Source organism: Amphiura filiformis, unplaced genomic scaffold (assembly GCF_039555335.1).
Source record: "Amphiura filiformis unplaced genomic scaffold, Afil_fr2py scaffold_26, whole genome shotgun sequence".
Classification (NCBI taxonomy): domain Eukaryota; kingdom Metazoa; phylum Echinodermata; class Ophiuroidea; order Amphilepidida; family Amphiuridae; genus Amphiura; species Amphiura filiformis.
The window spans coordinates 1,013,982-1,026,609 of NW_027305490.1; the positions used below are offsets into that span (position 1 = coordinate 1,013,982).

Here is a 12,628-nt window from a genome sequence, read left to right on the forward strand (position 1 = left end):
CCCAATTGGATGGTATATTACACCCATTGGACGTTTTGAGTCATACAGTTGCGATCTGGCAATCGTGTATGTAGCAAAACAAGGAAAAATGGCGTCTGCTTTGCGAGTGAGTGTTGAATCTCTGGCAGAACATTTGGTTCAAGAAGTGGCCTTGGATGGACAGGAAACGTTTGTTAAGTAAGTTTTGGTATCGCTTGTACATTATGTAAATTTTTGCACCGTGGATGAATGTGATTTAGACTTTAAAAGTGTTATCTTTAATACGGTGATCAATCGAGCGTCAAAATTTTGCAGCCGTGCACGGGCATGACGGGGGGGCTGTAATTTTCTTCGGAAGGAGGGCTTGCATATATACTAGTAAGGGGAAGGGGGGGTCAGAATTTTTATATCAAAATAGGGTGGTCAGAATTTTTTACACCAAAAATAGGGGGGTGTTTAATTATTAATGTGATCAATAAGTGAACAGGGGGGGGGGGCGGCCAAGATTGACTGAATTTTGACATCGCCATTGGCATTGGTTTTACACGTAAACACGAAAATGTCTCAAATAATTCCAAAAGTGTATGCATGTTATCAGGCACTATTTTATCAGTCTAAATCTGTTGAGGTTCAACAGTAAACCTCAATGTAAGTACTGTTTTTTGAATTTTTTGTATGAATAACACACAATATTTATGTTATGATATACGGTACTAAAAATTTAGTATACAAGTGTATTCGTGGTCTAGGGGTTAAGGCATTCGCCTCTCACGCAAAGGCCGTCCCGAGATCAATTCCCACTCCCGGCGATAATTTTTTTTTTCTTCACATTCAAAATTATTTATTTTCATGTAAAAATGTATGCATTGCACTGGGAAATATATTTTGTGCATTTTTTTTCTGTAACAGGGCCAATAGAGCTAAAAACGCACCTTGGCACGGGGCGTCCAACGTCCAGGCAGTGTTGCTCATATCGGTGTGATTTTAAGCTAATCTTTTGACTTTTTTTAGCATTTTTAATCTCATTATGAGTTTCGACACGTGTCGATTGTCGTATTTTTTTCCCTGACGAAGTGTTGAATTAGAAATCATGTGTCGATAACAGGCCTAAAATCTATATTCTATTCATAATAATTGCAAATCACACATCATTATTATAGTTTTAACTAGTTCCAGTAACTGTAACTCATCATACCTAGATCCGTAGTCATTATGTTTATGATAAAGACTGAAGTCTTGCTGGCAGGACTAGGCTTTAACAACATGAAATCGTGGAATTAACAACATGAATATATTCTAGGTATGCCAGGTGTCACGATCAATCCAATTGATCATTAGATCTTAATTTTTAATAATCAAGCTCTGCTTATCTAGCGTTTTAATTTGTTGTGTGGTCTTTCAGCGTCCAGCGTGTCTAAGCTTACGCGAGTCCAACAAGCAAGACGCGACTGGAATAAATACTAATTGTTTTGAGGGAAAGAAAAAGGAGCATTCTTTGATTTGGGTTTAAAAAGACAACTAAAAACAATAACATACTTAAATTAAACCACAGCATAAGGGAGTGTTCGGAACTGTGGGTAGCTAGGATGTTCATAAATTTTGATGTTCAATATTTGCAGCTGAAAGTTCTTTCATTTGAAAGAGAATAAAATTACCTAAACAATAAGGCCAGGGGTCAATCATGTTTCTAGTGCATATACTTTTGAAGTAACTTACAGACAAAAATAATGTCACCAAATTGTCCAAAATTTTGCGTGTGAAATTGTGACAGCAGGCAAATGTACTATACACTACTGCAATACAGTGACCCCAGATGACCTCCTATTCTTTACTGTAAGAAAGCTGTTTTGCATGGTCTTGATTTACACACAAATTGCTTTTGCGCTTTAACAAGTGACGACTTGGTGGAACATAGATTGCACTATGTGATAGTTTATGAATCAACATCACTTAGGTTTTAGTTGTCAAAATTAATTTTTAGTGATTTTTTCCATTGAGCCCCACAATAAAGTCATTTTTGGACTGTACATGCACATTCCACTTCCCTATGGACGAATAGCGCCACCTATGCCTGGAAAGAACAAAGAAAATATATCAGGATCAGGAAAAAGAAGACCACCTCATTTCATGTATGTCAATAACAAAAGTACAATATTTTTCTCTTACAGACCGCTGTCTATGTCAGATAACCTGACAAAGCTAGCTCATAAGATAGACTTCAGTACATCCGAAGAAGAACCTACAGAGGCTGCTAAAGATGCCAAGAAAGAGTTGGACACACCTGACAGCAAGGAGGCAACACCAACATCATTCCAACCTCCTACCTGGCCCTGGGAGTCGGTCAGAAATAAACTCAGGTAATGCTGGAAAATTCAAGCCTGGTGTGAGCTAATTTATTAAAATTATGCATCATGAGTGTGTGTTTCGCATCCAAATGTTCTAACAAGAAATTAATTTCAAAGATCCCCAGTGCTATTTTGTTATGTCCTGGTGTTTTATTTCCTGGTTAATTTCCTTTGATCCGATTACCGATTTATTGTAATTGGGCACAAGTAATCTGTTTGGCAAATGATTTGATGCTCCCAATAAATATGGGAACAGAACGATACTCACTGATATCTTTCGACAGTCGACATATTTTGATATACCGGTATCAGTTTATTTTGTTAAATGTATTCAGTTCATAAACACATTCATGCAATCAATGATGGTGGCACTATGCACTTTCTCTCACTGTGTTTGTAAGAAGATAATAAAGGTAGTCAATTGAACCATACATGCTGGTAAATGAAAGACAATGTTATAATAGCCTAGGCTACTAATAATAGTTCACTAATGATGTCCAATTTAATTTGATTTCTCCACAGGATGGCTCTGACAGAAATGAGTGTTCTATCTGATATACTTCAAATCTCTCGGTGGGCCAAGGAACCTCCCTACATGGTCCTAGATCCAGTGTCACAAGAGGCACCCCCACCTGTCAAACAAGTTCAAATTATACAACTTGTTGATAAGAAAACTGTAGGTTGAATGCATGATTACTTGAAGTATTGGTTAATTCAACTTAAAATCTGTCTACTTTTTGTTTCCTGTTAAAGTTGACATTATCATATAGAAGAAAAATGTTTTCAAAGCAGAAAAACCTTTGCCCCATTCTCATATCTCTGCTTTTGTAAATGGTAGCTCTGATGGGTTTATCTGTTGAGGGTGTGGGGATTGGGGAAGATACATTTGTTTTGCTTATCCAACTGGGGATATACCACAGGAAAAATTCTTGTAATTGAGGACAAATCTGGTAACAGGGATACCTCTGTTCGCCAAAATGGCGCTATACTACATGTATGCAACTGAGGCTTTAAATCATGTTAAAACACTTTATAGGCTAATACTGCCAGCTAGGGCTACCTGCACCAGTATACTGTTAGCATGTTGTTTGTATGAAATTGTTCCTGTAGTCAACCGGAGATATAGTGGAAAGTTAACACTGTATTGAGTTACACATTATGTCAATTATGTAAACTTGTTTGTAAATAGATCCCCAGTTGGATAGGGAAAATGGTTAGTTAGGTATAAAGGTGTATGTACTTGGATTTTTCAGATAATAACTTGATTTGAACACCATTTTCTGGTTATGATATGTCTCAAGTTAATTTGCTTTCATGATAAAATTAAAAACTATGCTTATTGTATTTAAACTTGTATTTTGTTTTGTTTCAGAGTTTAACATCGGCCGCTAGTATCTTGTTAAAAGGAGCACAGGGTATGACAAGACCACAAAATGTTGCAGCAGGCACCGCTAAAGTCAACCAGGAATCAGAATTCCATGCGGCCTTACACAGGTTACGATTACATTGGAGACTCAAGAAAGTTGGCAATAATATACTAGGGGATCTCAGCTTTAAAACAGGTAGTTATACTTGTATCAGTTTGATTCATGTTAGTTGTGACTTACTTGAAGGATTGGGGAATAACATTATAAATATGATGTATCCAAAGGCATTATTGACCTAAAGAACGGTGAATGTTTCTTTTTCTTTTGTTTATCAGACGAAATCTCCTGCCGTGCTTACATGTTATTGATCTGCTTTACATTGTCACCAATTAAAAACAATGCCCACAATGTTTTGTTTTGCAGCTGGTTCTAGATTTTGGCACAGTGGGATGTTTGAAGTCACAAAGACACCAGAAGAAGACATGGAAGACACACCAGAGAGAAAAGCGTGTCCTCTAAAGGTCACTGTACCATCAGATCTAGAAGGAACAAGCTATATTCAAGTGTTAATCAAAGAAGGTATGAGTACTGTACTGTAATGTGAAGAGTATGCTGTTGCTGATCTTTCAAACTGTTGCTATGAATTGTTTAAAAGTAACATTTGGAGTCCCAAACAGGGAGTGCTGAGTGTGGGCAGTGACATTGTCAAAATCGACATTGGATAAAGAATGAATAGATCACTGATTATTGTAATCAGGGGTTGCTCCCTAAGAAGAACCTGTGACATTATAAATGGGTGGACAATGGAAAAAGAAAGATTTTAAATATGTGTCACGATCTGGTCCATGGGGTCCATTGAGTTACTGTAATTATTACATTACACATACAATAGGCTATCATTTACTGGTAGGTCTAGCATACTTGGCTTTAAAGTTATGAAGTTTTTTGATGTCTATTTTCTTATGTATTTTATTGTTTTTCTACTCCATATTTTTACCTTTATCTCAGTTTCAAATGTGTCGCCTTTGGCCCCCCATGGACCAGATCGTGTCACATATATGCTCTCATTAAGTAAACAACAAAGCAAAATGTTAACATATTCTATTCTTGAATCTTCCCATTTTGTTCTTGTGGCAAATGTTTTTGTGTTTGAAAATTAATTTTCTTGTGCTACAGGACAGTTATACAGGCAATGCATCAAAATTGACAAATTTCATAAGAAAAATGCCAAAAATGACTGGGGCCCCTCAATCAGTAATGGTACCTGTTTTGGTAAGTGGTTAAAACAAGCATTGCATTTGAGGTAGATACAATTATGTGGCAGACATAGTCACTCATATCTGCCTTGTTGTTTACAGGTGAAGCTGAAATAGCCATAGCATTTGCTATTCAATCAAGTAGGAGTAAGGTATCTGAAGATCCACATTGGCAGGAGAGACTAGAGGCTGCTCAGAATGTGCTGTTTTGTAAGGAAGCTTTTGCACAGGTGAGGTGAACTAATGGTGTTTTTCTATTGAGATCTGTTTGCTGAAATATACCAGTTAACAGATTAATGTGTTCACTAAATACATCCATTCTCTGCCATTAGCGGGTGAAGAGTTTTCACTGGAATTTATCCTTCTAGAGTAAGGATACTACTGGAAAAAAACCCTGAAAATGCATTCCAGAGAGAAATAGGAAATTTGTGGATGCTCAATAGAAAGAAGATATTATTTATAAAAAGGAAGGAAGGGTTCCACTTCATTGCATTTTGAAGAACAGAAAATGATCAATAGTGACGCTTTACATCTGCAGTTGCTCAGAACACAAAACAAAAGTGATCAATATTGATGCTTTAACTTAAGTTTTCTTTTAAGTTTCTGAAGGGCAAGGTCTGCACTTTTAGAGGATGTTTTGAGAACTGTACAATTCATTTCTTTTTACACAGTATATCAGATCAGTCCCAGAGTATTGGTAATTTGGTATTATTGCTTCTATTCTAATGAGTATTCTGTAATCTTGTTTTTGGTTATTTATTATTTCAGATTGCAAGAGAAGCAGTACAACTCAAGTCCCCCATACCTCATCTAGTTGTTGGTAACCAGATCATCTGTAATATCTTCCCTGGTGTACAACTCTGTATTACATTATGTCATGACACTAGCATGGATAAACAGGTATGGGAAGATCACACTCCTACATCAAAAGGGTTAGAAGTAGGGCTCAAACGAAATGGCATTTGTCTACCAATCCGATATTGATGTTATAATATCGGCTGATATCTGATCCGATCCAATATTGGTAAAAAAGAAAAAAAAATCTCTCTATAAAGTTCTGTCAAATTAAATGGCATGATATCCTCATTGTTATTGCAACACCTTTGTACTTTTAATTTTAAAACTACAAGCAACTCTGACAACTTACAACTAGGGCTCAATTGGTGACTTTGGCGAACCACTGGACCTATTCTGAAGTGCTAGGATCATAATCATTCACAGTTAATTTTTTTCTTTTTTCTCCAAATTAACTGTGAAGTGTGAATGATCCTAGCACTTCAGAATATGTGCAGTGGTTCTCCAAAGTCGCTGAAAACTTTAAAAAATTTTTTTTTTTAAATTTCATTTTTTTACCAATATCCGATCCGATAATCAGTTGAGCTCTAGTTGTCAGAGTAGCTTGTAGTTTTAAAGTTAAAAGTACAAAAGTGTTGCTATAACAATGAGGATATCATGCCATTTAATTTTACAGAACTTGATAGATACCATGGTTTGGTTCTGGAGAATTAAATTTGTGCAATGGATACTTTGAATTTCATCTTCGCAAGTCATATTACTGTAATTACATGCCAGAAACGGATTACCGTATGATTTTGTTTTGAAATTATTATGTTGAATTTATTTTACCAGATCGAGCCTATGGTCAAAGCTAAACACAGTCATGCACTAGAACTCTCTTTACACCACTTATTAAGAGAGTTGCATCGTAGTAATCTTAACGGCCAAACACCCCGTCCAGTCACAGCTTCACACACCATCAGCAAGAGGCGGAGGTTAGCGGGTCCACAGGCAATGAGCCTTAAACAACTAGCAGAAATGCAACAGACAGAATGCTTATTAGAGAAACTACTCAAACAGGCCAAGCATATAGTGTTGAGGTCAAGAACAGCCCTGGTTATTGATGAGCTATCAGGGAAACTACAAGATACATGTTTAATGGGTCATTGGAGTGCCCTCACACAGCCATTACAGACAACTGTCAAGATCTATGTAACGTCGACAGGGTATGAGTCTTTGGGAAGGTGAGTGGGTTTGTATTGAAGGACACATGTTTCTTTTATGTCTAAGGTTATAGATCAGAGGGTAATGGTATAAAAGCAAACATGGAAATGCTTTTCCAAAACATCACCACATGTGATATCAGAGTTAATTATAACCTAACCTGATATCATCTGAGGTGATGTTCCGGATGAGCATTTCCATGTCTGCTGGTACATGATGTAGGGAGGTTAGTGAAAAGATGGGAACTAGGAAGAAGATCCTTCAAATGTACATTTGGACCTCTCAAAGCACTTGACTTACCTCCTTGAACTTGCCTACCCTAAGCCTGGGCTCTCACCTCACACAGAATGACCCCAAGGTATACTCAACAGATGTAATGGAAAAATCATGATGCTATGTTTTCACTCCTGATGTTTGTCTTTTTTCCATTATTGCAGTAATAATTATTCATCTCTTGTCGACGGTGGTACTGCATTAATGATTAATGCCAACTAATATTAATGTCTTTTAATTTGACTGCTAGGTCATCATTACAACTGATCATTGATGTGGATTACATCAGAGCAATCAACAAAGATGGCAGAATTATCAAGTTGAGCCATGAACAGCAAGAACTCAGAGATCTTCTCCTTTGTCAGGTAAGTTTTGTGCTGTATTGGTACACATTTGTGAAAGTTTGAAAGGTTACTCTTACTCCCATTTGTAGATGTAAAATCATCTCATTTGAGTCTAATTGGGTTTTGCATAAAATAGCTTGTCACACAGACCCTAATGAAGTTACCAGACAAAAAAGTTTCTATAAGCTCAAAATTGGTCATCTTGTATTGGTAATACTTAGCTAATGAAGAAAGCTGGGATGTTTGAAATAATGAAATTAGTGGTGAAAGTTTGTTTGTGCATATATTGCAAATATTGTCTGACATGTGTCCATTATGTATTTTGTAATGCCTTGCAAACCTGTAGATTATTTGATGGAGCTGGTTCAAATCCAGCCATTTCTGATGTTTTCCTTCATTTGTCATAATGTAAATCCACCAAAATTGTGATTGTAATTTTTCAATTTTTTCTTCAGGTATCACAGCATCAAGTGAACACAGTATCGACATTATCAAAAGCCATGGGAATGCAAATATTGCAGTATAACTTCCATGTGGGTGTAGGACCTGTGGCTAAGCTAGGCAATGCATCAGCTATTATGATTGCCACACCAAATGGCAACAGGTATGTGAGTCCGTTATCTGTCATGAAGTTGAATGGGAAAGTAAAGTTGAATACAGCTTTTTGTCAAGTTTATGATGAACAGAACACACAATGCACAATTTCAACTGTGTGTAAACCAAACAAGAAAATTAAATTTGAGCATCAGCCATGCCATTTGAAAAGGACCTGAATTTTGTTACTAGATGAGCCATTCAGAATGTAATCACCCTGATGGGCACTGTGGTTACGTACAAGTTAGGGTAACCAGAATAGGTACCGGTTTTAAGGCAAAATAAAACTGTTTATAAAAATTAAATCACACATTTACAGATAGCAAATCGTCACAGTCACCAAGGCCAATTTTTTGTTTCACCAAGTATTATTTGGTATGGATTAAAATACCATATATTGTGAATGAATTAGCAATAATTAAGTCCTAAATGCTAATTTTGTTTGTATAGTTATTGTGTCATAAGCTTACCATATCATTTATTCTTATCATTTCATCAGGAAAATTGCTGTGCGCAGTGATCCACTGGAAGGCATCCAGGTTCTCGTCCAAGGAGCCAAGGTTTCTCAATCAGCTACATGTAGTCCTAAGAGTAATGTGGTCACCGATTTCAAATGGGAAAGCCTGCCATCAGGGTACCATGAAGTAAATATGAGTCGTATGCCAGGGAAAAACTTCCTGAATAAGATGGAGCTACTGTTAGCCACTCTTGCCCAACAATGAAATGGATAGGCTGTTCTGAAGGTGAAAGTATCCAACATCTCAGAAGGACATTTCTGACAGAAACATTGCTAATGATCTGAAATGGAAAAGTTCCAGCGGGATACCGTAAAGTGCATGTAACTCCAAGTTAGGCAAAACCTTTGTGAAGACAATGTAGCTATTATTAGCTCATAGTAGAAAAGGAATGTGAGAGGGGAGCATGGTATCTTGTTCTTGTGAACATAAGTCATGTTGAAATATTTTGTAATCAAAATTTCAAGAGTTCAGTGTAAGCTACAGATCAAAGATGTCACTAATTTGAAAAATGAATGTCTACTTGCATGGTATCATGACTGACAAGCCAGGCAAAATAATTGCAATATGTAGTTATTTGTGACTACTCTTGCCTAAAGGCTAGACGAAAATGGGAGTGCAGATTCTGACCATCTATATTATAATACGCTATTCTCTGTTTGTCTGTTTGTCTGTTTGTCTGTGACTGCTAATGTGAGGCCACCGTAGGTCATACGGGGCTCAAACTTGGTGGGTGGGTGCAGCTTGGTATGAGGAAGACCAAGTTTATATTTTTTAAGGTCAAAGGTCAAGGACGGGGTCAAGTTCAATTGAAGTCTAATTTCAAATACTTTAAATGGCAAATCTAGCCATGCCATTGTGTTGACCTTGGACTATCAAACAAATGTTTCCACGGTGACCTTTTCGTCAGACCAACGGTTAAGAGGTCAAAGGTCAAGAAAGGTAAAAATTTCAAACTGCCCCTATGAAGCTCAAACTTGGTGGGTGGATGGACCTTGGACTAACAAACAAAAGTTTCCACGTGACCTTTTCGTCATACCTACGGTTAAGAGGTCATAGGTCAAGAAAGGTAACAATTTCTAATTGCTCCTATGGAGCTCAAACTTGGTGGGTGGGTGGACCTTGGACTAACAAACAAAAGTTTCCACGGTGACCTTTTCGTCATATCTACGGTTAAGAGGTCATAGGTCAAGAAAGATAAAAATTTCAAATTGCCGCTATGGAGCTCAAACTTGGTGGGTGGGTTGACCTTGGACAAACAAACAAAAGTTTCCACGGTGACCTTTTCAGTCATACCTACGGTTAAGAGGTCATAGGTCAAGAAATGTCAAAATTTTCAATTGTCCCTATGGATCTCAAACTTGGTAGGTGGGTGGACCTTGGACTAACAAACAAAAGTTTCCACAGTGACCTTTTCGTCAGCCCTATGGTTAAGAGGTCATAGGTCAAAAAACAAAGATTTCAAATTGCTCATGCAGCTCAAACTTGGTCGGTGGGTGTAACTTTGGCCAAGGAAGCCCAGGTTTGAGATCTGCAAAAGCCAATAACTATGACAGCCGAGAACCGCGAAATACGGGTAACCGCCTAGTACTTTATAAACAAAGACTTCCTTGACAAAATTGAAGATATCAGAAGCAACAAATTGAAGAAAAAGCAGTTAGCACTTATGAAAATATCTATCAGCCAGGTACATTATTAAAATAAGTTCCAAGTGATAAATGCCTTTTAACATGTTTAAGGTGCATGATCTGATTGAAAGCCTCATCTCCTCCCCCTCACACTTCACCTCCCCCCTCACCTCTTCCTCCTCACACTTCACCCCCTCACACTTCACCTCCTCTCCCCTACACTTCATCTCATCATAATTGAGATATTGACATCTGATGAATCAAGATTTTTGGCATAACTCCTTGGAAGTATGTATGTAGTTTTAGTGGTAGAAATTCAGACAGGCTGAAAAAATGTTTTCTTCCCTGCAAGCAATCCAGAATTTCCCTCCAGTTTTATCAAATTTCCCTCCAGTATGACATATTTCCCTTATGTATTTCTTTATTTTTTTGGTCAAAAACAAAAATTTCCCGGCAATGAGCTTCCCGTATTGCCCACTTTTTCCTGCTGGTGTCCACCACCTTCTTGTAGATGAGTATTCTAATGTTAGCTTTTCATGGACAGCAACAATCATTTCAAATTTATCATCCCAGCTGACTGTGAAGATGATGCAAGAATGTTTTTTATGAGACAAAAATAATCTGCAGCAAGTTAATATGCATGCAGAATATTTTGTATTACTTGCATTATGTTCTTGTGTCATCTAAAATGAAGTTTTATATTAAATTATTATTTTGATCAATCTGAATAGATTGAAGGGAACTTGATTAATTTAAAATACAATGGCTATAAAAACAACCTTCAGCACCTTGAGACTTGCTGTGAATTACTTGTCCATTGCAATTACTTAAAGCAAAACATCAAGGTATCTGTGCATTTTGTTCTTAAAGCCATAATGTGCAATTTCCATTATAGCTTTAATTTGATTTGTATCTTGCTTTCAAGGTAATTTTTGTCAGAAATTGTACAATATATAAATGGATTTTTGATAATATGAAAGTCTGATGACGATAATAATTAGTTTATAAACTTTCAGCTTTTCGTCAAAAACCATTAGGCTTCAAATGCCACTCAGACATCTTTGTATAAAACAAGGAGAACACTAACTCGCTGAATTTGTTTAGGATGAATATTCATCAAAAACATTAATGGTTGGACAGTAACTAGATATTCCCTGCCAAATGGGAAGTGAAAAGAAAAGTGCGCTTCTTTGAATATGATCACTTCAAATTCTCAGATTATCCATTAATCCAGTGCATGTGTTAGGCATGGTCACTGGTGTTAGGTATGCTCAACTTTGATCATGAATATATTAGATGTAGTATGTACTACAACTTTTTATATTTTTTATTGCCATAGATTAATAGCATTTCATTCGAAATATTTAAAAAACCAATAAATATCAAAGCTATTCTGTTATGTGTGTGTATTTTTTCAGTGTCATTTATCTTAATACCATGGCAAGGCATTTGTGCTCGGGGCCGTCGCTAGACCATTTTCTCAGGGGGGGTGTCGAGATATAAATTTTGCTGGTAGGCCTATATGGCCGGATTTACCTTTTTCTGGCCCTTCAGCAACATGATTACCACCCCTGGTTCTTCGGATAGAAGACACCCCTCCCCCCCCAGTTTTTCCAAGCTGTCCCCAGAATTCCTTTACCGACAAAAATTTGCTATTTCAATCCAAAAATTCAAAGGGGGATGAACCGGAGTCACCGAGCCCGGGGGTAAAATTCCCTATTGTCCCACTAGCTCCCACTTATCTTCTAATAAAAGAATATTACTGGGACGAATGCGCGCGAAGCGTGCCAAAAATGCAATTTCAATGCTAAAATGAACACAATTGAGGACAAATGTGGGTACTAAAATCGTGCGAAAGGAAGATGTCTAGGCCTTTTACATCTTTTGGTTAATTTAGTCCGGGTATTTTGATCCAGCTCAAGAGTTTTATGCTTTTGAGTTTTATGTGGCAATTTGGCAGTTTAACGCTAAATGTTTCAAAATGATCTTAATTTTTTGTCTAAAAGGAAGATGCAAATCGTAAATTTTGTCACAACATTTCTGCCGACTGAGCAGGGGAGGGTACTAACTTGCCACCATGCCCTATGGCCAGTGGCGTAGAATTCTTTTTAACATTGGGGGATATGTGGGTTGAAAATATTTCTTGAAGTATAGTGAATCCAGCACCTTATCAGATTATGCTATAAATGCGCGCGAAGCGCGGGAAAAATTACCATATTGAAGCTAAACCAGTGGTGAAGTGTGGTACAAAAGTGGAATTAATTTTCCGCAAAAATTGGCACTTTTTAGGTTTATATGGCCAAATGTGAGGTTAATTCGGTCATTG

At 37.1% G+C, this 12,628-nt stretch overlaps 1 protein-coding gene across 1 annotated transcript; it reads left to right on the forward strand.

The window, feature by feature from the left end:
* Positions 1-60: 60 nt before the first annotated feature.
* LOC140143759 (mediator of RNA polymerase II transcription subunit 17-like) lies at positions 61-9,143 on the forward strand. The gene is made up of 11 exons (XM_072165574.1): positions 61-177; positions 2,148-2,336; positions 2,847-3,000; positions 3,697-3,886; positions 4,115-4,270; positions 5,050-5,177; positions 5,716-5,847; positions 6,577-6,968; positions 7,472-7,586; positions 8,021-8,169; positions 8,659-9,143. The coding sequence occupies exons 1-11, from the start codon at positions 89-91 to the stop codon at positions 8,879-8,881; spliced, it is 1,917 nt and encodes a 638-aa protein (XP_072021675.1). The 5' UTR covers positions 61-88; the 3' UTR covers positions 8,882-9,143.
* Positions 9,144-12,628: the final 3,485 nt, after the last annotated feature.

Excerpts from the sequence above, each read along its gene's own strand:
- LOC140143759 (XM_072165574.1), top strand. The coding sequence starts at position 89 with ATGGCGTCTGCTTTGCGAGTGAGTGTTGAATCTCTGGCAGAACATTTG. Across the intron at positions 2,337-2,846 it reads TCGGTCAGAAATAAACTCAG|GATGGCTCTGACAGAAATGA; the intron begins GTAATGCTGGAA and ends ATTTCTCCACAG. Across the intron at positions 3,887-4,114 it reads GGATCTCAGCTTTAAAACAG|CTGGTTCTAGATTTTGGCAC; the intron begins GTAGTTATACTT and ends TTTGTTTTGCAG.